We start from the raw sequence: 22987 nt of genomic DNA, 5'->3' as shown, positions 1-22987 counted from the left end.
TTGAGCCTGCTCTGCCCAATATTCAAAATGACCATGGCTGATGATGCAACTCGGCATCCTATTCCCGCTTTTACCCCATTACCCTTTGATCCCTTTAGGCCTAAGAACTATATCTAACTCCTCCTTGAAAATATTTGAAATGTAATTTGAAATATGGGTGGGCAGACAACAGCTGACTTGTGGTATGTTGGTTGAGGTCTGAATGTTGTCTCAAAGTCCAGGAAAGCTCTTGTTCCTTACAAGAATCAGAGTAAAATCAGAGTACAGCAGAACAGAAAGAGGCCCTTCAGCCCATCACGCGTTGATCACCAAGCACCTAGTCACTCTAAACCCAGTTTCTAACAGTTGCCCCACAGCCAAGAGAACTGGACTTTTAACACAGAGCAGAATGAGAAGATAGCACATCATGGTCGGCACAACATTGTGGGCTGAAGGGCCTGTTCTGTGCTGTACTGTTCTATGTTCTATGTTCTATTATGCATTATTCTGAAGGAGCCTGACAAGGCAGTCACAAAGACCTTAAGAACACAGGAGCAGAATCAGGCCAATCGCCCCACTGACAATTTGGTCATGGCCAATGTCTTTCTCAACTCCCATTCTCCTGCCTTCTCCCCATAACCCTTGATCCCCTTACTAATCAAGAATTTATCGCTGTCTTACATACACTCAATGACCAGACCTCCACAGCCCTCTGTGGCAACGAGTTCCACAGATCCACCATCCACTAGGTGAAGAAATTCCTCTTCGTCTCAGTTCTAAAAGGTCGCCCCCTTCACTCTATGCCCTCGGGTCCAATTCTCTCCTACAACTAGAAACATCTTCTCCATGTGCACTCTATCCAAGTCTCTTAGTATTCTTTAAGTTTCAATAAGATTTCCCCCCGCCTCATCCTTCTAAACACCATCGAGAACAGAACCAGAGTCCTCAACCACCCCTCATATGAGGAACCCATCAGCCCCAGAACCATTCTTGTAAACCTCCTTTAGATCTCCTCCAATGCCAGGAGATCCCTTTCTTAGATAAAAGGCCCAAACAGCCTCAGCAGTACATCTCAATTCTTGTATTCTAGCCCTTTTGAAATGAATGCTAAAATCACACTTGCCTTCCTAACTGCCAAATTAATCTTCATGTTATCGTGAACAAATTCTGAACAAAGAATCCCAAGTTTCTTTGCGCTTCAGATTTGTGAAGCCTTTCCCCATTTAGAAAATAATCCATGCCCCTGTCCTGCCTACGAAGTGTATAACCCCACACTTTCACACATTGTATTCCCTCTACCTCTTATTTGACAACTCTCCTGGAATGTCCACGTTCTTCTGCAGCCTCCTCACCTACTCAACGCCACCTATCCCTCCACCTACCTTTGCATCATTTATACAGATGGTAACAATGCCCTCACTTCCTTAATCTAGATTGTTAATGTGTAACGTGAATAGTTGTGGTCCAAACACAGACTCCTGCGGAACTGCACTAGTCACTGATTGCCACCCTGAAACAAAAACCCTTTATCCCCACTCTCTGCCCCTGCCAGTCAGCCAATCCTCTATCCATGCCAGTACTTTGCCCTTAGTGCAACAGGCTCTTATCTTATTTAGCAATCTCCTGTGCAGCACCTTGTCAAAGACCTTCTAGAAATCTAAACAGGTCATGTCCTCTGGCTTTTCTTTGTCTCACCTGCTCACTACCTCCTCAGAGAATTCTAACAAATTTGTCCATCATGCCCTCCCCTTGATGAAGCTGTGCTGACACAGCCCTATTTTGTCACGCACCTCTAAGTTCTTCATGGTCTCATCCTTAATAGCAGACTTTCAAATCTTACCAACAATCAAGGCCTATAGTTTCCTGTCATCTGCCTCCCTCTCTTCTTAAACAGGGATGTAAAATTAGCCATTTTCCAGTCCCCTGGGACGTTCCCTAACTGCAGTGATTCCTTGAAAGATCGCCATCAATGACTGTACAATCTCGTCAGCTATTTCCTTCAGAACTCTGGGATCTGATCCGGTTGATTTCTCCACCTTCAGACATTTCAGCCTCCTCAACACATCCTCCTTGGTGATAGCCACTACTCTCACCTCTGTCCCTTGATTCTCTTGAAGTTCCGGTTTGTTGTTGGTGTCTTCCATTGTGAATACTAAGGCAAAGTACAAATTCAGTTCCTCTGCCATTTCTTTGCTCCCCATTGGGACTTCTCCAGCCTCATTTTCCAGTGGTCCAACCTCCACTCTTGCCTCTCTCTTACCTAATTGGTATCCAAAAATACTCTTCTATCTTCTTTTATATTACCAGCTAACTTACTCTAATATTTTATCTTCCGCCCCCATTGTATTTTTAGATATCCTCTGCTAGTTTTTAAAGGCTTCCCATTAATCTTCATCACATTGTATGCTTCCTCTTTTGTTTTTATGTTGCCCTTGACTTGCCTCATCCTCCCCTTAGTGTGTTTCTTCCTCCTTGGGATGGATTTCTGCCGTGCTACCCAAATAGCCCCCAGAAACTCCTGCCATTGCTGCTCTACCAGTCTTTCAATCAACTGTGGCTGGATCCTCCCTCATACCTTGCAGTTTCCGTGACTCAATTGTAATACCCTTACATCTGATTCCAGCTTCTCCCTCTCAAACAACAGGGTGAATTCTATCATATTATGGTCACTGCCCCCCTTGGGGTTTCTTCACCTTAATCTCCCTTACCAAGTCTGCCTTGTTACACATCACCAAATCTGGAACTTTCTGTTCCCTAGTGGGTTCTAGCACACTGCTCCAAAAAAATATCAGTGTGTGGACATTCCACAAATTCCTTTTCATGGGATCTGCTACCAATCCAATTTTCCCAGTCCACCTGAGTATTGATAACTGTAATAGTGTTTTTCTTACATGCTTTTTCTATCTCCTGATTTATTTTCTTTCCCACATTCTGATTACTGTAGGAGACCTGTACATAACCCCCATCAGGATCTTTTTGCCTTTGTGGTGGCTGAACTTTACCCACACAGATTCTACACCTTCCAACTCTATATCACTTCTTGCTATCAATTTAAGATAACAAAGTGTGGAGCTGGATGAACACAGCAGGCCAAGCAGCATCTCAGGAGCACAAAAGCTGACGTTTTGGGCCTAGGTCCTTCATCAGAAAAGGTGGATGGGGAGAGGATTCTGAAATAAATAGGGAGAGAGGGGGAGGCTGACTGAAGATGGACAGAGGAGAAGATAGGTGAAGAGGAGAGTATGGGTGGGGAGATAGGGAGGGGATAGGTCAGTCTGGGGAGGACGGACAGGTCAAGGGGGCGGGATGAGGTTAGGAGGTAGGAGATGGAGGTGCGGCTTGAGGCGGGAGGAGGGGATAGGTGAGAGGAAGAACAGGTTAGGGAGGCAGGGACAAGCTGGACTAGTTTTGGGATGCAGTGGGGGGAGGGGAGATTTTGAAGCTTGTGAAATCCACATTGATACCATTGGGCCGCAGGGGTCCCAAGTGGAATATGAGTTGCTGTTCCTGCAACCTTCGGGTGGCATCATTATGGCACTGCAGGAGGCCCAGGATGGACATGTCGTCTAAGGAATGGGAGGGGGAGTTAAAATGGTTCGCGACCGGGAGGGCCTAGGCCCGAAATGTCAGCTTTTGTGCTCCTAAAATCCTCCTTGGCCTGCTGTGTTCATCCAGCTCCACACTTTGTTATCTCGGATTTTCCAGCATCTGCAGTTCCCAATATCTCTGATTGCTATCAATTTAATCTCGTTGACTCTAAACTAACTTGCTTGTGGCTCAAGTAGTTATCCAGAGATTATTACCTTTGTGGTTCTGCTTTTTAACTTAGCTCCTGAGCTGCTCATATTCCCCTTAGCTGAACTTCTTTTTTCTTTCTACATATATTGTTGACACCCAGATAGACCACTCCAAATTCCTCAGCAGTTGAGATGAGGTATCCTGAACCTGGTACCAGGCAGTTAACAAAGCCTTCAGGACTCTCAATCCTAGCCAAAGAGAATACTGTCTATTCCCCTGACTGTATTATCCCCAACTACAACTACATTTCTCTTTTCACCCCACCCTCTCTTGAACGGCACCCTGTGCCACAGAGCTATCACTTTGCTCATGCTTCTTACAGCCACCGGTCTCATCCACAAAGGGAGCAAGGAACTTAAACCTGTTAGGCAATTTTCAAGGGCTGAGGTAGCAGGAACTGCAGATCCTGGAGAACCTGAGATAACAAGGTGTGGAGCTGGATGAACACAGCAGGCCAAGCAGCATCAGAGAAGCAGGAAGGCTGACGTTTCGGGCCTCGACCCCGATTTTCTGAAGAAGGGTTTAGGCCCAAAACGTCAGCCTTCCTGCTCCTCTGATGCTGCTTGGTCTGCTGTGTTCATCCAGCTCTACACCTTGTTGTCTCTTTTTCAAGGGCTGAGGCTCTTTTAGCACTATCATGATTCCTCTACTGCCTTGCTTATCGTCACATCCTCCTGATCCTGACCTAATTTGATGTAGTTAATCAAAGCGCTGTGACTGCCTCCTGAAACAGCGTCCAGGTAATTTTTCCCAAGCCCCCGACCTTGATGAGTTGCAGTGGTCAAAGCTCAAACTCCAGATAATCAACTCTGAGACATAGTTCCTCCAGCCATAAGACCACAAGATAGAGGAGCAAATTTAGACTATTCAGCTCATCAGGTCTGCTCTGCCATTCAACCAACACTTGCTACAGAAAGATTGTGCACTCTGGCTGAAAAATCCAGAACACTGGGGCACAGCCTCAGAATAAAGATCCAATCATGCAGTACCGGAAACATTTTGTTAATCACAGCATTGCAAATCTTTGAAATTCTCTACTGATAAGGTGTAGAGGCTCCATAATGGAGTACATTTAAGATTTAAACATACTGATTTTTGGTCTCTCAAGGATTCAAGAGATGTAGAATGGAGATTGGAAGGTCAAGTAAAGCTAGAGGTTTGACCATGATTGCACTGAACAGCAGAGCAGACTTGATAGCTCGTATGGTCTATTCCTGCTCCTTTTTCTTATGTTCAAAACATCAAACTTTGACATGGCAGTACTACTCCTTCAGCAGCCACAAGTTCCCCTGGATTGAGGCTTGAAATCTCTGACTCAAACGTCATAAAGAAAAATAGAAGATGTAACAAAACAGAGGGAAATAGATTTTCATAAATCACAACAGTATAAACTAAACAGTGAAATCTAATACATAAACAAACCTCAAGGAAAAACATGTGAAATTTCGTGGTTTTTAAGATCTTTACCCTATACGTTTGCAAATGCTGGAGACATGTTGTGGCTAGGTTACTGGTTTACTGATTCCAGAGTCCATATTTATAATCCAGTAGAATGTGAGAATGTTGGCTTGAAAATTTAAATTCAGCTTTTAATAATCAAAGAGTAAAAATCTGGCATTAGTAAAAGTGACCATGAAGCTGACTAATTAAAATACAGCTGCTTCATCATCGTTCTTCAGGAGTAGGAAACCTTAATTAATATAGCTTGCAAATGGCACATGAAGGCATAAACAGCAGTAGGCCATTCAGCCCCTCAAGCCTGTTCCACCAGTCAATGAGATTATGTCACTGTGGCCCAACTCCATATAACTGCCTTTGGCCCATATCCCTTAAAACCTTTGCTCAATAAAAAATCTCAGCCTTAAAACTCACAACTTATTCAGCACCCACTGGTTTGCAGAAGAGTGTTCCAAATACCTACTGACCTTTGTGTAGAGAAGTGCTTCCCAATATCTCCCCTAAATGGTCTGGCCATAATTCTCACACTATGCCCCATTTATGACTCCAACATGAGTGATGCTCAACAGGCCTGGCTGAACCAGAGACAGGCAATCAGTGCTGGCCTTACCAGGAATACCACATCTCCAGAATGACTAAAAATAAGAACAATAAGGATACTGTATCCCAACAGGAGGGGCATAGAGCCAAGAAATGAAAATAAAAGCATTAACCACAACCTCATTTTCTGCATTTAAATGGGAGAGATATAGACTCGCCTGTTATACACCTTCTCATAGAACGCTTTGTTTGGCAGAGTGAGGTTGACATTAGGTAACATCAGTTCCAGTACGTAGTGGGACGTGCTTATGGTTTTATCCTGGAATTGACCCATTTCGAACTGATCCCCTGGCATCACCATCTGCAGAGAGCACACTGATCTAATGAGACAAACAGCGTTGTGGCCTTATTGATCTATACCAACATTCAAGGTGCAAACAGCACCTGACCTCTCCTACTCTATTAGCAAGATGCAGCACCTTGCTGCTGACAGTTTTACCAGTTTGGTCATGTTACAAGTTCACTTGTCACCACTTATCACACTACACTGACGTAAGCATTTCCATATGCATAACATCTGAATGTACCATATTGCTCATAAAAATATTCTGGGGGTGCTGTGCTCACGTACATTCACTTCGGCAAGTTCGTTGGGAAAGTCATTAGGCAGCTGCTGAGTGAAACGGAAGATGTGAAAGTAACTCAGTGGGGCATAAGCTTCTGACGTATATCCACAGAATTAATTCATTACCTGACACTGTTGACCTGTCCTGGAAGAATTTGTTGGGGACAGTGTAGAGGAAACTGTACTCTGCATCTAAACCTGTGCTGTACTTCTTTTGGGAGTGTTTTCTTTGGACAGCATTGAGTTTTAAACTGTATCTAACATTGTGCTGTACCTGTCCTGGGAATGTTTGATGGGGACAGTACAGAGGGAGCTTTACTCTGTATCTAACTCCATAGTGATCGGCATATAGCGTGGAGAGAACTTTACTCCATAATTAATCTGCGAAGAAGCGCGTAATCTTAACTTGCCTGCCTGTAACGTCAAGTGATTCATTCACTTCATGACTTTCTTCACACTGGTGATCAAACTTGGAATGGAATCTATTTTGTGCCACAAGATTAATGGTAAGCATCAACAAGAACTGATACCAAGATTAAGGTTTCTCTATTTTGCCTAAACATGCATGAGAAGTAATGCTCCCACCTCCTCATTTTCATACATGACTCTTCGTGAGGAGAAAGGCGAGGGTTCCTGCTTTCCCAAATCACAAACGTCCTTCAGGGAGTGGCTGCCACCTTCTTCATCTTCAAGTAAGTGACTCCCAGGTTCCTCCTCCTCTGTCGTTATTCGCTCCAAGATGGAATGCACCACTGTTGGATTCACTTTCAATACAACCCTAGTGACAAAAGTCCCCATGGTATCAGACTAAACACACATTCAATGTCAGTTCAGCAATGTGGCAACAAGGTACAGACATAACATTCAAAGTCACACAAAGCCATGAGAATCGGATGTGATCCTACCATCAATTCTCCAACAATTAGGTGCAAATAAAGATAGACAGGTAGCCCAAGGCTCCGGGGTAAGTCTATTGCCATATCTGGATTTAACTGTTACAGAGCCTTCAGCAACTGCTGGAATTGTTTTCCCTCGCTCTATCTCAGACTTATTTTACAATGGTCTTTAAAAGTCCTAATATATGACTCAGGATCAGATTTTTGTCTGGGAATGCTCTTGTTAAATGCCTTGGGACATGGAGTAGTAAAGGGTTTTTAATATGTTAAAAGGTGCTTCAGAAATATATGTCTATTATAATGCACTTTAATGAAGTAAGTAAAAATCAAATATGAGAGATTTAGATTGGCTTTTGCAGGATTAGTTAACAATTTTGGAGCAGGAATGTGCAGAACTATCTGTGGAACATGGAGCAGGGCCTGTTCCTGTGTAGTAAGTTCTGTATATTGCTGTGTAAAATTGATCAACAGGCTTTGGCAGCTCCACATCACATTTCACGAATGGACTCTCACCCTCGGTAATGTGAACTGGTCTGTACAGTCATCCCATCAAGCTCTAGCTGCTCTGCTCAATGTACATTTCCCTGTCCTCTTTCCTCTCACAAGTTATTCTTGTTCATAACGCAAACCTGGTGACACGTGTTCACTTTCTTGATTTCTTGCTTCGTAAGCCTTAGTGCAAACAGCTAATTTCAGTTATTAACAGAAGAAAAGGAAATACCACCAATTGGGAGAAGGGATAGATAAAGGATTAGCATTCAGTGACTTCCCCAAATTGTTCAGGCTGAAGAACAGAATCTTGCTGCCCATGTTTGCAAAGCTGACTCATTTTTTGAAGTTTATTATCCTGTACTTCAAGAAGTATTTTGAACTTTTCACAATCTCAGAACATCCTTTAGCATTTTAAAGCCAATGAAATAGATTGGATGCATACTCACTGCCATGACAAGGGAATCATAATGTTACCTGCCTTGGCCAATCAAACTTCCCGCTGTCAGAAGTTGACATGTCTCCATCAGCACCATGTGACACTTTAAAAAAGGTGAACGGTGGTGTCGCAGGATCTTCCTGGAATTTACCTGAGATCAAGAGGAAGCTATTAAGCATTCACATCAGCCCACAGCACTGCTGTGTTATCAAAACTAGCAATCCCACTCTGCTAGGAACTGGCTCCAGAGGTACAAGTGACATTCCTGCATCTTTGCTGTCGAGGTGCTAGTGATGGACTGGGGTGGACAAGGTCAGAAGTCACACGCACCAGGTTACAGTCCAACAGGTTTATTTGAAAACACAGCTTTTGGAGCGCTGTTCTTTCAGACTTCACCCAATGAAGGAGCAGCTCTGTGAAAGCTTGTGATTTCAACTAAATCTGTAAGACTATAACCTGGTGCTGTGTGACTTCTGACTCTTGTATCTTGTCTGGGCAGATGTATAGACATCTCAGCCAAGCCTGATCCTGGCCTTGACCCTTCCCAATAGGGGATAACAGGTCACGACGAGATTGGGGAAAAAGTTAAAGTTACCACTGGAAAAACACTTGACAGAGGGTACATCATACATAATAAGATACCCTGACACGGTATGACCGGAACTTCTGTTCTTTTGACTATGAGTGTAGTAACAAGATCATTATGCTATCATTACCCTCTCAAAGGGTTGTGAATCTGTAGAATTACTTCCCTAGAGTATGCAGGAATCTGGGAAAGAGGAGATAGATTTTTTAATCAGTGGCAGGTTTAAAGATTATGGAGAGTGGACACGAAAGTGGAATTGAGGCCGAAATGCAAATCAGCCATGATCGTATCAAATAGTCAGGCAGGCACCGGGGCTCAACTGCCTATGGTGGCCCACTGCTACCTCACAGCGCCAGTGACCCGGGTTCAATTCCACCCTCAGGCGACTGTCTGTGTGGAGCTTGCACATTCTCTCCACGTACGTATGCTCCAGTTTCTTCCAACAGTCCAAAGATGTGCAGGCTAGGTGGATTGGCCATGCTAAAATTGCCTGTAGTGTCCAGGGATGTGTAGATTCGGTGGGATAAGGGGGACGGGTCTGGTGGGATGCTCTGATGGTCGGTGTGGACTTGTGGGCCGAATGGCCTGTTTCCACAGATTCTATAATACTCCAGCTCATAGCTCTTATGTTTTCATATCCTATGAAGTATAGTGACTATATCAAAGTGGGTGCTCATTTAAAATAATAGCAAAGGGGTAACAATAAAAGCCACTTAGCTCACCAAACAATTCTTTGAAAGTGAGCTCCAATTTGAGCTGCTCATGGGATAAACTCCCAAAGAACTCAGTTTTAAATTCTGCCTCGCTGAATTCCAAGTGCAGAACCTCCTTTTGTAGTGATTTCTTGAACCAGGGTCCTCTTTCCTGGTCAGATCGAAGGTCTGGTATAGGGAAGCGGACGGCCAGTTTGAACAAAGGCGTGGTGAGCTGTATAGACGTCCGCTGGTTAGTAGGCGAGGCAGAATCATCACGGAAAACCTCAGTGAAGGCTCTCTGCTGCAACAGGAAGAACAGTCAAAGTGATCACATTGTGCGGAAGATACTGCTCCCTCAGAAAGTCAGCATTGGTCACAAAATGGTGGAGCCACACAAACCAGGAGGGCCCAGGTTCAATCTATAATCTAGCTGCTCTCAGTATTTCAAAGATTGGCATTTCAATCGTGCATTTTCAAGCCTTATGGCATTCCAAAACATTTCTTAACCAATTAAATTGGTTGGAAATGTTGTCAAGTAGAATACAGGTCAGCAAACTAACACAAGCAATGATTTGATGATGATTAGACAATCAGTTTTGAAGCAATAATAGAGTCATTGATTCATACAGCATGCAATCAGACTCATTGGTCCAACTCATCTGTGTTGATCAGACTTCCCAGTCTGACCTAATCCCATTTGCCAGTATTTCGCCCATATCCCTCGAAACCCTTACTTTTTATGGACCCATCCGGTCACCTTTTAAAACTGTCATTTTACCAGCCTCCGCTACTTCTCCTGGCAGCTTACACCCCCTGCACAAAAAATTACCCTCATGTCCTTTTTAAATCTTTCTTTCAGCTTAAACCTATGCCCTCTAGTTTTGGATGCCCTCACCCTGAGGAAAAGATCTTGACTATTCACCCTATCTGTGCCCCTCATAATTTTATAAACCTCTATAAAGTGACCCTCAGCTTCCGACACTCTAGCTGATTGAACGTCTCGCAATAGCTCAAGCCCTCCAACTCTGGCAACATTCTTGTAAATCTTTTCTGCACCCTCTCAGGTTTAAAAACATCTTCCTACAGAAGGGATGTGATAATGGGAACTGCAGATGCTGGAGAATCCAAGATAATAAAATGTGAGGCTGGATGAACACAGCAGGCCCAGCAGCATCTCAGGAGCACAAAAGCTGACGTTTCGGGCCTTGACCCTTCATCAGAGAGGGGGATGGGGTGACGGTTCTGCAATAAATAGGGAGAGAGGGGGAGGCGGACCGAAGATGGAGAGAAAAGAAGATAGGTGGGGAGGAGAGTATAGGTGGGGAGGTAGGGAGGGGATAGGTCAGTCCAGGGAAGACGGACAGGTCAAGGAGGTGGGATGAGGTTAGTGGGTAGGAGATGGAGGTGTGGCTTGGGGTGGGAGGAAGGGATGGGTGAGAGGAAGAACAGGTTAGGGAGGCAGAGACAGGTTGGACTGGTTTTGGGATGCAGTGGGTGGAGGGGAAGAGCTGGGCTGGTTGTGTGGTGCAGTCAGGGGAGGGGGCGAACTGGGCTGGTTTTGGGATGCGGTGGGGGAAGGGGAGATTTTGAAGCTGGCGAAGTTCACATTGATACCATATGGCTGCAGGGTTCCCAAGCGGAATATGAGTTGCTGTTCCTGCAACCTTCGGGTGGCATCATTGTGGCACTGCAGGAGGCCCATGATGGACATGTCATCTAAAGAATGGGAGGGGGAGTGGGGACCGCTTTGCAGAACACCTCCGCTCGGTTCGCAATAAACAACTGCACCTCCCAGTCGCAAACCATTTCCACTCCCCTTCCCATTCTTTAGATGACATGTCCATCATGGGCCTCCTGCAGTGCCACAATGATGCCACCCGAAGGTTGCAGGAACAGCAACTCATATTCCGCTTGGGAACCCTGTAGCCATATGGTATCAATGTGAACTTCGCCAGCTTCAAAATCTCCCCTTCCCCCACCGCATCCCAAAACCAGCCCAGTTCGCCCCCTCCCGTGACTGCACCACACAACCAGCCCAGCTCTTCCCCTCCACCCACTGCATCCCAAAACCAGTCCAACCTGTCTCTGCCTCCCTAACCTGTTCTTCCTCTCACCCATCCCTTCCTCCCACCCAAGCCGCACCTCCATCTCCTACCCACTAACCTCATCCCACCTCCTTGACCTGTCCGTCTTCCCTGGACTGACCTATCCCCTCCCTACCTCCCCACCTATACTCTCCTCCCCACCTATCTTCTTTTCTCTCCATCTTCGGTCCGCCTCCCCCTCTCTCCCTATTTATTGCAGAACCGTCACCCCATCCCCCTCTCTGATGAAGGGTCTAGGCCCGAAACGTCAGCTTTTGTGCTCCTGAGATGCTGCTGGGCCTGCTGTGTTCATCCAGCCTCACATTTTATTATCTTCCTACGGAAGGGAGACTAGTTTTATATGAAGTATTCTAAAGGTGGCCTTGCTAATGCCCTGTACAGCTGCAACATGATGTCTAATTCCTATACTCAAAATTCGCACCAACGAAGGCTAGCTTGCCAAATGCCGCCTTCACCACCCTGTCTACCTGCAATTCCACTTTCAAGGAACAATGCATCTGCACCCCTAGGTCTCTTTGTTCATTGTTGAGGGACAAAAACTGGCCAGAACATGGGTCAGAATTCTCTTACTCTGATACAAATAGTGCCGTGGGGTTTCTATATAATCACCTGAAAGCGCAGATAGATTCTCAGTTTAACATATCATCCAACCCTCCTATCACTATCCAATCACATCAATTATGATCACTATACAATGCTCACTGCAGCAAGTGAATGACATAGGGTTAGGATCAGTGCCAACAGACCTCTGGTTACATTCAATCCTGCTTTATTATCCCAAGAATCTTGAACTTCTACAATGTAGAATTCTACTCATTTTTGCCTGATTTTCTTTTAAATTATGCCTTCCTCTGGTAGACTTGGGACAAAATTTCAGCTGTCCCGGGTGAAGAGTATCAGAATGCATTGACAGAGTTCCTGTTATTACTTCAAATAATGTCATTGTTTCCAGCACTTACCAGACTGATGTGTTTGTTAAAGGAGGTGTACATGTGTGATGCCATCATTTCTGTTGTTGCAAGTTTTGGAGGCTGTAGTAACGAGTTAAGCCTGTCCACAATGCTGATGTCCAATTCAGACTGAATCAGGCCTAGCTCAATCTGCAGCTCTGCCTTTTGTGGCACCGCTGTCAGTCTCCCTTGGCTGCCCTGAGACAGAGAAAGCATGTAAACACTTGTCCACTAATTAAGATTAGACAACCACTTAGTTACAAACAGGAACTCAGACCTCCATGACCTTGATAAATGGCTTCAGAGTTGTCATATGATGACTGCCTATGTGAACACCTTCACTGTCCATCAACTATACCTGGCTGGACTACACCAAGTTCTGGTGAACAATCAGAGCAGAGTTAACAACAAACTCCTTTTTCCTTCTCAGCCTTGATTTCTCACACTGACCTTCTGGCCATATCTTCTCAATTTCAAAGAATACCTGCTTCCACTTTTGTAATATTGCCAGACTCAACTTTTTGGCTGCCAAAACTCTTAACCATGCTTTCACCACATTGAGACTTGACAATTCCAATGATTTCCTGGTCACACCCTCCATCCTCTGTTCTTTCCCAAATCCTGCTAATTAATTCTGTCCTTGACTTTGCTTTTTCCCTAATTGAATGCTCTTTCCCAGAGCTACAAGCTCACACCCAAACTCAGTTTCTCTGACCCCTACCTCTTATACACTTCCTCCATCCATTGATCCTGGTACCTTCAGCGAGCCAGGATCTACTCTCTGGAATTCCCTCTTTAGTCCTCTCCTCCAAACCTGCTTTCTGTCCACATTATATCTCTTCCCTCAGCTCAGCATCTATCGTCTACCCCAGTGTCCCTGAAGTGCATTTTCACATGCGCAGGGCATTATATAAAAGCTAGCTGTTGTTAAGTGGGATTCCACTGAAAATGCTAAGATGCAATTCAGACCAGTCCCAAGTTTTCAGAAATAGTATTAATTACCATAGGGGGAAAAATGGTATTATTTTAGATGGCTATTTAGTAATAAACATACAGAAACAAAAAAAATTATCAATATTTATCAAATGCAGAACTGAGATGACATCAGGGATCTCCGCTGACTTGACGGATAAAGACAGAACGAGGTTAGATTTTAGGAATGATTTCCTTTCCCAGAGACCAGCGAGCCTGTACAACAAGCCGCCAGCCCCTGCAGAGAATGCTGATCACTGAATTCCTTCAAATGAGACATGGACCTATTCCTGGTTGGGAAGAGCTCACCTCAGACAAATGTAATAATAGGGCCAGAATGATCTCCAGGGCTTGGCCAATTGTTCGAGATAGTTGGAGATAAATCTCTTGAGGTTGTTGAGGGTGGTTGGCTCGCTGAGCTGATTTATTCTTTCACAGGCATTTTGTTACCGTGCTTGGTAACATCCTCAGTGCAGCCTCCGATGAAGCTTCAGTGTGTTTTCCCACTTTATTTTTAAACTCTGGGGTCCACTGAGATGGATTGCCTCACTTCCGGTTTTCCTTCGTAATGGAATGTATATGGGGTCAAGTTCAATGTGTTTATTAATAGCATGCCTCATGGAGTGCCATGCTTCCAGGATGACTTTTCTGTGTTGTTGTGCGTGCAAGCTCACTTAGGAAGCATAGACACTGGTGAGAGTTATACTGGCCTGAGCAGCAAGAGACCATGAGATAGATTTTCAACTTGCTCCCTTAAGCATAAAAATTGTGTCATGAATTGGCTGGCTACTAGTGAAACCTGTTTTAATTCCCTCATTCATGGTCGGCGGTTTCCTGGAGAATGCTGGGGTCAATCATTTTCACAAACAGCAAACAACGCTCACTAGTACTTCGGGTTTTCTCAATCATTAAAAACATGGATAAGCAAAAGGTGCAGTTAGTATTGTGTAAATAAGCAATTTATGAAGGGAGGGCACATGAACACGGGGCTTTACTGTAAACTAAAGAAGCCAATTTTGTACCTGGACAGAAAATCTATTCTTGTATGCTTGGAAGATGGGACAAAAGTGGTATCAATAAAGTACTCAGTTCTACTGCCAAATAAAATAGTTCAAGTGGCACATTTGACTTTTGTACTGGAGGAAATCCATGGTTATTCTTAATTCTCCCCATAATTAAACACTGCTGAGTTCAAATAATTGCATAGTGTCAGAAGAGTCATACAGCACAGAACAGACCCCTTGGTCCAAACAGTCCATGCTGACCGTAATCCCAAACTAAACTAGTCTCACCTGCCTATGCGTGGCTCAAATCCCACCAAACATTTCTTATTCATGTACTTACCCTAAATGTCTTTTAAACATTGTAACTGTACCCACATCCACCACTTTCTCCGGAAGTTCATGCCACATGTAAACCATTCGCCATGTAAATTTCCCCTCACGTCTTTTTCAAATCTTTCTCCTCTCACTCTTAAAAATATACCAACTAGTCTTGAAATCTCCCACCGTGGGGAGAAAAAAAAAATCTGCCATTCACCTTATCTACAGCTCTCATGATTTTAGAGGGGAGGCAACAGCCCAGTGGTATTGTTGATGGACTGTTAATCCAGAGACCCAGATAATGTTCTGGTGAGAGATAATGGGAACTGCAGATGCTGGAGAATCCAAGATAACAAAGTGTGGAGCTGGATGAACACAGCAGGCCAAGCAGCATCTCAGGAGCACAAAAGCTAATGAAGGTAGCGAGTTTTGAGAAGATTTGTAGCTCAGGTTGAGGTTCTGGATGTGAGTTTGCTCGCTGAGCTGGAAGGTCCATTTTCAGACGTTTCGTCACCATTCTAGGTAACATCGTCAGTGAGCCTCCAATGAAGCGCTGGTGTTATGTCCCGCTTTCTATTTATCTGGTTAGGTTTCCTTGGGTTGGTGATGTCATTTCCTACGTTGGCAATGTCATTTCCTGTTCTTTTTCTCAGGGGATGGTAGATTGGCTCCAAATCAATGTGTTTGTTGATGGAGTTCCGGTTGGAATGCCAAGCTTCTAGGAATTCTCGTGCGTGTCTCTGTTTGGCTTGTCCTAGGATGGATGTGTTGTCCCAATCAAAGTGGTGTCCTTCCTCATCTGAGTGTAAGGATACGAGTGACAGTGGGTCATGTCGTTTTGTGGCTAGTTGATGTTCATGTATCCTGGTGGCTAGCTTTCTGCCAGTTTGTCCAATGTAGTGTTTGTCACAGTTCTTGCAAGGTATTTTGTAGATGACGTTTGTTTTATCTGTTGTCTGTATAGGGTCTGTTAGGTTCATTAGCTGCTGTTTTAGTGTGTTGGTGGGTTTGTGGGCTACCCTGATGCCAAGAGGTCCGAGTAGTCTAGCAGTCATTTCGGAAATGTCTTTGATGTAGGGGAGAGTGGTTATGGTTTCTGAGCCCGTTTTGTCTGTTTGTTTGGGTTTATTGCTGAGGAATCGGCGGACTGTGTTCACATTGATTTGGAGCCAATCTACCATCCTCTGAGAAAGAGAACAGGAAATGACATCACCAATGCAGGAAATGACATCACCAACCAAAGGAAACCTAACCAGATAAATAGAAAGCGAGACATAACACCAGAGCTTCGTCGGAGGCTCACTGATGATGTTACCTAGAATGGTGATGAACCGCCTGAAAACTAACCTTCCAGCTCAGTGAGCAAACTCACATCCAGAGCTAATGAAGGGTCTAGGCCCGAAACGTCAGCTTTTGTGCTCCTGAGATGCTGCTTGGCCTGCTGAGTTCATCCAGCTCCACACTTTGTTATCTCTAATGTTCTGGTGACCTGGGTTTGAATCCTGCCATGGCAAATGGCAGAATCTGAATTCAATAAAAATATCTGGAATTAAGAGTCGAATGACAACTGTGAATCCATGTCAATTATCGGGAAAACCCATCTGGTTTACTAATGTCCTTTAGGGCAGGAAACTGCCATCCTTGCCCGGTCTGGCCTATATATGACTCCAGACTCACAGCAATGCAGCTGACTCTTAACTGCCCTCTGGGCAATAAATGCTGCCTAGCCAGCAGTGCCCTCATCTTGTGAATGCATAAAGAAGAAACGTAAACCTCTATAAAGTTACCTTTCAGTCTCCCACACTTCAGTGGAAAAAGTGCCAGCCTGTCCAACAACTCCTTAAAACTCATAACTCAAAGCTTTTCTGATGCAAAGTAGAACCATGTTGGATTCTCAACTGACAACCACTAATCCCTACCAACTTGAGGGGGCTATGTACCTGAATTCCTCTTCGGTCGATGTGCTTATAGTGAAGCTGTACTGAAGGTGTGCGATGAGCTCCTGTCTCACTCACTGACTGAAAAGTGATCAGCTGTAAAAATAAACAAGAAAAATGAAAAAAGCAAGACTTTCAGCCAGCAGACTTTAATCACTGGGAGCAGTGTAACCCTAAAAAAGTGTTTAAACCTCCGTAACATGAGTTCAAATCCATGCCATTGAAATTGTGACTGCAAGTAGTTAGAGAACTAGGACTGGGTAATCTCAAAGAAGCTCACGGACACATGATATAAACCCAACAGGAACAGTAATTGGCACTCTCAGTTACAAAGCAATCAGGGAAATGGCTGTATCAGAAAACAACAAGTGATTGTGGAACTAAAACAGATATTGCTGGAAAGGTTCAGCATGTCTGGCAGCATCTGTGAAGAAAAAAAATCAGAGTTAATGTTTCAGGTCTGGTGACCCTACCTCAGAAGACATGATTTTGGTGCAGAAGTACATTTATGGGAAAAGGACAGAAAAAACTTCTCTGCCCCCTTGTCCTGACCTGGCATTAATTAGTGCTGATGCACTGTGTTTGAACCATTTTGTGGAATCAATCAACTAGCTCTGCCTCAGCACACCACCTGCTTACCCTTCCCTGTCAAACTGGTTACCTGTCAGGGTATTAAGGAAGCCACAACATCCACCAGTAAAAGGCCAGGAAGACTTAGAAACCCTCATCTTCCATAGCCTTCACACTGAGGCACGTGCACATTTTCACAGAAGAAAGTTTTGAAGAAGCTATATTTTACATTTATCAATGAACTAAAGAATAATTGTAAAGAATGAAGAAATCAGTTGTTTCTGCACTAACAGTGCCTGAGTGAGTGAATGAGCTCACATCTGTCTCTGTCAGCTCCAATATTCCCTCTAGGCTGCGTGGGTATAAGGAACAGCAATCAGTAACTTGTCACATGGGCAACAAGCCTGCTATACACGAGTAGCATTTCCTTTAAAATATGTACATTCTCCACTGGGTCAATCTTAAAGGGACTGTACAATGTAACAAGCAGGATCCGCATTGTAAACAGAAATTCAGAAACAAAATTGGCCATTGTTTATGCATGTTTATCCCTCTAACCTCTGTATACTGTGGTAAGACAGTCACTGAATCCGTAGGGAAGAGACATTCCAACAGTTCCATCCAGTTAATGCAGACATCTGTGTTTAAGCTTCGAGAACTGGTGCCAAGTCGTTGTTCATAGTTCAGCTTGATGCCAGTTGCAAAGAGCCTGTGGAACCAGGAACAAAGCAGCAAATTGTGAAATAACCACAATTCAGAGACTTGATTACCGATGACGACTTACATTTATTTAATACCTTAATGTTGTAAAATATTCCAAGGTAGCCCCCAGAAACAATTATCAGACAATTTGATACCAAGCTACACAAGGAGATATTAGTGTAGGTGATCTAGGAACCAGGACAACGAGGCGCTTTGAAAGGATAACAGAGAAGGAAGCAAACCAGAGAGGTTTGGCATACAATTCCAAGAGTTTAAAGCTTGGCATGTCTACCCCTTCAGATGATGGCTGAATTATGCCAAGTTTTTGAGATGACAGATTATCAGAGCTGGGGAACTGAAAAATAGAAAAATATAGACCAAATCAAATTAAAAAGGAAAACAATTCTGTTTCGTGGACTAAGGTGCGTGTTGGACAGGTACAGGACAGAATGTAGAAAAGTCACACATTGCTGCTCACCTGAGATGGTCATGGGGACAAGCTGCAGCAAACTTGGGTCGGAAGGCATTGAATTCCCCTGCTGGAAACTGAGACAGATTAAGGGTCTTCAACTGCTCAAAGAAATGGGACGCCATCCTGCTCAGAGGATCAAGGTGCAACGGGTTCTCAGGTGGTGGCAGTGGATCAATGTGCAGCACTGACATGGACAGACTGCCAATAGTCAGCCGGATAACAACCTGAGGTCTGGATTCATCAATGGAATGTGATTTGGAATGTAGACCTGAAAGAAAAGCAGGGAGAGTATACAAGAAACGAGAGAATACTAACACTCTGAAAAACAGACAAGAAGGATGGGCAATCTTTGAAAACACAAGATCCCACCTGTTCTTGCCTATTTTAGTTATGCTACCATCAGTGCCCCAATGATCTTTCCCCTTTTCTTCGTGCCAAATCATCCCATAACCCCCCACCCTCCTGCTCACTGCTAACACACTATTAATATTAAAATCCATCACACTTACACTTTAAGACCTTCAAACTATGGAATTCTTCAACTATTAGTCCAACCAACCCTGCAGTCTGTCCTGATCTAACTGGTTTGCAGCAGGACTGGCTGGGGAGGTGGGGATGGCTTGCAAGGATGCAGCGCAGGGCTAATGACTTGTTCCACGGCCTGTGCTGTTTCCAGCTGGAAATTCATTCCTTCCACTCTTCATTTTCAAGAGCACATTCTGTCCGTGCCCATCCAAACATCTCCAGCCAATGCAGGAAGATTCATACAGCCACCAAACTGAGAACTAACTCTCTGCTTATTTATCCATTCCTGCAAGGCGTAGAATCGTAGATTTAGAAGAGGTCCTTCAGCCCATCAAGTCTGCACCACAAAAAACACACCACTACCTGCACTAGTTCCATTCTCCCGCACTAGTCCACAGCCTTGAGTGTTATGACAACAGGAAGGATATTGTTAAACCTGAGAGAGTACAGAAAAGATTCACAAGGATTAACTAAATGAGCCACAAATGCTGGAGATCAGAAACAAAAACAGAAATTACTTAAAATGAAAATTAGATAATGAAAAATCTCAGCAGGTCTGGCAGTGTATGTGTAGAGAAATCAGAGTTAATGTTCTGGGCCCAGTGACCCTTCTTCAGGTTTACAGGGATGTTGTCAGGATTGCAGGGTTTGAGCTACAGGGAAGGACTGAATAGATTGGGGCTATTTTACCTGGAACATTGGAGGCTGACAGGTGACTTTATAAAGTCATGAGGGGCATTGATAGGGTGAATAACCAAGGTCTTTTTGTCAGGGGAGTCCAAAATTATGGGGCATGGTTTTAAGGTGAGAGGAGAAAGACTTGAAAAGGACCTGAGGGCTAACATTTTCATGCAGAAGTTGGCACACATATGGAATGAGTTCATAGAGGAAGTGGTGGAGGTGGCCACAATTCAAACACTTAAAAGGCATCTGGATGGGCATATGAATTGTAACGGTTTAGAGGAACATGGGCCAAATACTGGCAAATGGGGTGAGATCAGATTGGGATGTCTGGCTGGCATGGACGAGTTAGATTGAAGAGTATATTTAGGTTCTGGATGTGAGTTTGCTTGCTGAGCTGGAAGGTTCGTTTTCAGACGTTTCGTCACTATTCCAGGTAACATCATCAGTGAGCCTCCAGTGAAGCACTGGTGTTATGTCCCGCTTTCTATTTATCTGTTTAGGTTTCCTTGGGCTGGTGATGTCATTTCCTGCGTTGATTATGTCATTTCCTGTTCTTTTTCTCAGGGGATGGTAGATTGGCTCCAAATCAATGTGTATGTTGATGGAGTTCCAGTTGGAATGCCATGCTTCTAGGAATTCTCGTGCGTTTACTAAGATGGCTTTTTCAGTGTCTGTTAATGGTCGGTCAGATAAGTTTTCTATCTATGCTTCTGTGCTGTCTGTGTTGTTATTTTGTGTGAGTTTGTCTAGCTTTTTCTGCAGGTCTAGTTTTTTCGTTTTCTGTGTTTGCTGTTGTCTGATGTCTATGACTCGTTGTACTATGTCTGCCCATTCATGGTCTGTCGCGATAGTGAGTAAAGTTTTTTGGTGCAAAATTTCCCGGTTGTATTTATGGAGTCTGTTGTGGGCATCATTGATCATTTTTCTAAGCATTCTGCAGCCGTTTTGCTCAGCTATTCTTTACGCACGAGAATTCCTAGAAGCATGGCATTCCAACCGGAACTCCATCAACAAACACATTGATTTGGAGCCAATCTACCATCCCCTGAGAAAAAGAACAGGAAATGACATCACCAACCCAAGGAAACCTAACCAGATAAATAGAAAGCGGGACATAACACCAGCGCTGCTTCGGAGACTCACTGATGATGTTACCTAGAATGGTGACAAAACGTCTGAAAACTAACCTTCCAGCTCAGCGAGCAAACTCACATCCAACACCTCAACCTGAGCTACAAATCTTCTCAAAACTCACTAGTATATTTAGGTGTTGTATGACTCTGTCACTTCATATGCTCACCCAAGTACTTCTTAAAGGCTCTGAAGTTTCCGGTCTCAACTACCCTCCCAGTCAGTACATTTCAGATTCCCACCATCCTCTGGGTAAGAAGATTTTTCCACAAATCCCTTCCAAACCTGCTGCCTTTCACTTTGAATTATGCCTTCTTGTTACTGACGCTTCAACTAAGGGGAACAGATGCATTTTATCCATGCCCGTCATGAACTATATATCCTCTATCTGGTTTCCCTCAACCTTCTCTATTCCATAGAAAACCACACAAGCTTATACTGCCTCACCTCATGCAGAAACTGCCCAGTCCCAGCAATATCCTGTTAAGACTTGGCACTGATTCAACACGCAAAAGGCCATGGTTGAAAACCCAGGACCATCCTCAGTGCAGTGCTGCAGCCACAAAATCACTGCACTGACCACTTCAATACCTTTTGCTAGTAATTTCTTTCATGTCCTGTAGCAGAAAATCTTCAGCTCAAGCTCTGCAATGTGAGTCCTCTCAAGGTAATACTTTAAAAGGATTTATAGCATCCACAAATATTGAGTGGAGGTTGTGGAGTAGGACAGTCACAGTTAACCACAATTCCTCAACAATCTTTAAGCCTTGCTCATCAACAGTGATCGTAGGAACTGCAGATGCTGGTGAATCTGAGATAGTACAGTGTAGAGCTGGATGAACACAGCAGGCCAAGCAGCATCATAGGAGCTCAAAAGCTGACGTTTCGGGCCTAGACCCTTCTTCAGGGGAGAAGAAGGGTCTTTCTGAAGAAGGCTCTAGACCTGAAACGTCAGCTTTCCTGCTCCTATGCTGCTGCTTGGCCTGCTGTGTTCATCCAGCTGTACGCCGTATTATCATCAACAATGATATCCACTTTGTCATGCAGCACTTTCAGAATCTCACTTGACCAAAGCTGAACATTTCATAGTTGAAGTGCCGTCCTAGTACCCTGCTTCAGTTGAACTGAGTAGTACACACTTATGTGGAACAGTTCCGTCTATAACTTACTGCTGGGTCGGAGAGGTCTCTGTATTATGGGTAACTCTTTCGAGTTAAACGCTGGCTCCTGTACTGCCCGGCCACCTTGCCCAGAGTGATCCAGGTAATTGTCCCATGATGTAGAAAACTAAAACAAGTAGAAAAATTAATTTGATGCCTTAGTTTTGGATAATGTTTACAGTAAAAACAGTTACTCTCAACATGTGGATGACACTGACAAGACACAATTAATTACATAAAAGAACAAACCAACATCTGGCCTCACTTAAAATTATTACACAAAACTTGAACAAAACATACATCAGACCACAACTGCAAAGCTGTGTGTGGTTCTGTTTTCCTCAATTATGAAAAAGATTTTAAGGCACTGGAAAAGATGCAATAAAGATTTACGAGGATAACGCTCGAACTGAGAGATAACTCATACACCAGAAAATTAGTTGAGTAAGGACAGTACTGGAGCCAATCTTAACCAGTCTAATGTTTGCGCCGCAGTGAAACATAACAATTAACAACTCCAGTTTCCACAAGCCTCTCTAAGCATATCCAAGACAGATCTTAATTCATGCCCTCCAGTGATCGCTGTATACAATTTCTCTTTAATTACAACTAACAGGAGAGACAGAACAGGGTAGGGATCTTGTCTCCAGAGACCAGTCAGAATGGTGACCTGATTGAGGTCTTTAAAATTACATTAAGGGTTTCATAAAGCAGCTGCAAAGGAAATATTTCAGCTTGTGGTCAAGTCCAAAAACTTAGGGGGCCACAATAAAGGAATCTTGTCAAAGTTTCAGAATGGGTTGCTCGCCCACTACAAAAGACATGCTCTCCAGCAATGGGCTGGAGTCACATAACCCAGAACATACAAAGGCGGCAGATTTCCTTCTCTGAATTTGGTAATGTGGGACCCTGGGCTTTCTTTGCTCTTTAAGGCCGGTACATTCAATCAGAA

The 22987-nt window shown here is 44.0% G+C and overlaps 1 protein-coding gene across 6 annotated transcripts in view; it reads right to left on the bottom strand.

Annotated features, from left to right (window-relative positions):
- LOC125455499 (autophagy-related protein 2 homolog B-like) overlaps window positions 1–22987 on the bottom strand; it is a 127117-nt gene that overhangs the window by 75123 nt on the left and 29007 nt on the right. For 5 of the 6 annotated variants that reach the window (XM_059648896.1, XM_059648900.1, XM_059648898.1 and 2 more), the window contains 9 exons: window positions 22045–22162; window positions 18542–18803; window positions 17920–18070; window positions 16795–16887; window positions 12570–12758; window positions 9533–9806; window positions 8267–8375; window positions 6986–7178; window positions 5994–6136 (listed from right to left, as the gene is read on the bottom strand). In XM_059648896.1, coding sequence (XP_059504879.1) covers window positions 5994–6136; window positions 6986–7178; window positions 8267–8375; window positions 9533–9806; window positions 12570–12758; window positions 16795–16887; window positions 17920–18070; window positions 18542–18803; window positions 22045–22162 — 1532 coding nt within the window. The remainder of the gene's footprint in view (window positions 1–5993; window positions 6137–6985; window positions 7179–8266; window positions 8376–9532; window positions 9807–12569; window positions 12759–16794; window positions 16888–17919; window positions 18071–18541; window positions 18804–22044; window positions 22163–22987) is intronic. The other variant, XM_059648899.1, reaches the window with a different exon arrangement.

Source organism: Stegostoma tigrinum, chromosome 10, assembly GCF_030684315.1.
Source record: "Stegostoma tigrinum isolate sSteTig4 chromosome 10, sSteTig4.hap1, whole genome shotgun sequence".
Classification (NCBI taxonomy): domain Eukaryota; kingdom Metazoa; phylum Chordata; class Chondrichthyes; order Orectolobiformes; family Stegostomatidae; genus Stegostoma; species Stegostoma tigrinum.
Note: the sequence above shows the minus strand (reverse complement) of the source record. Positions and strands in the feature narration are given on the sequence as shown.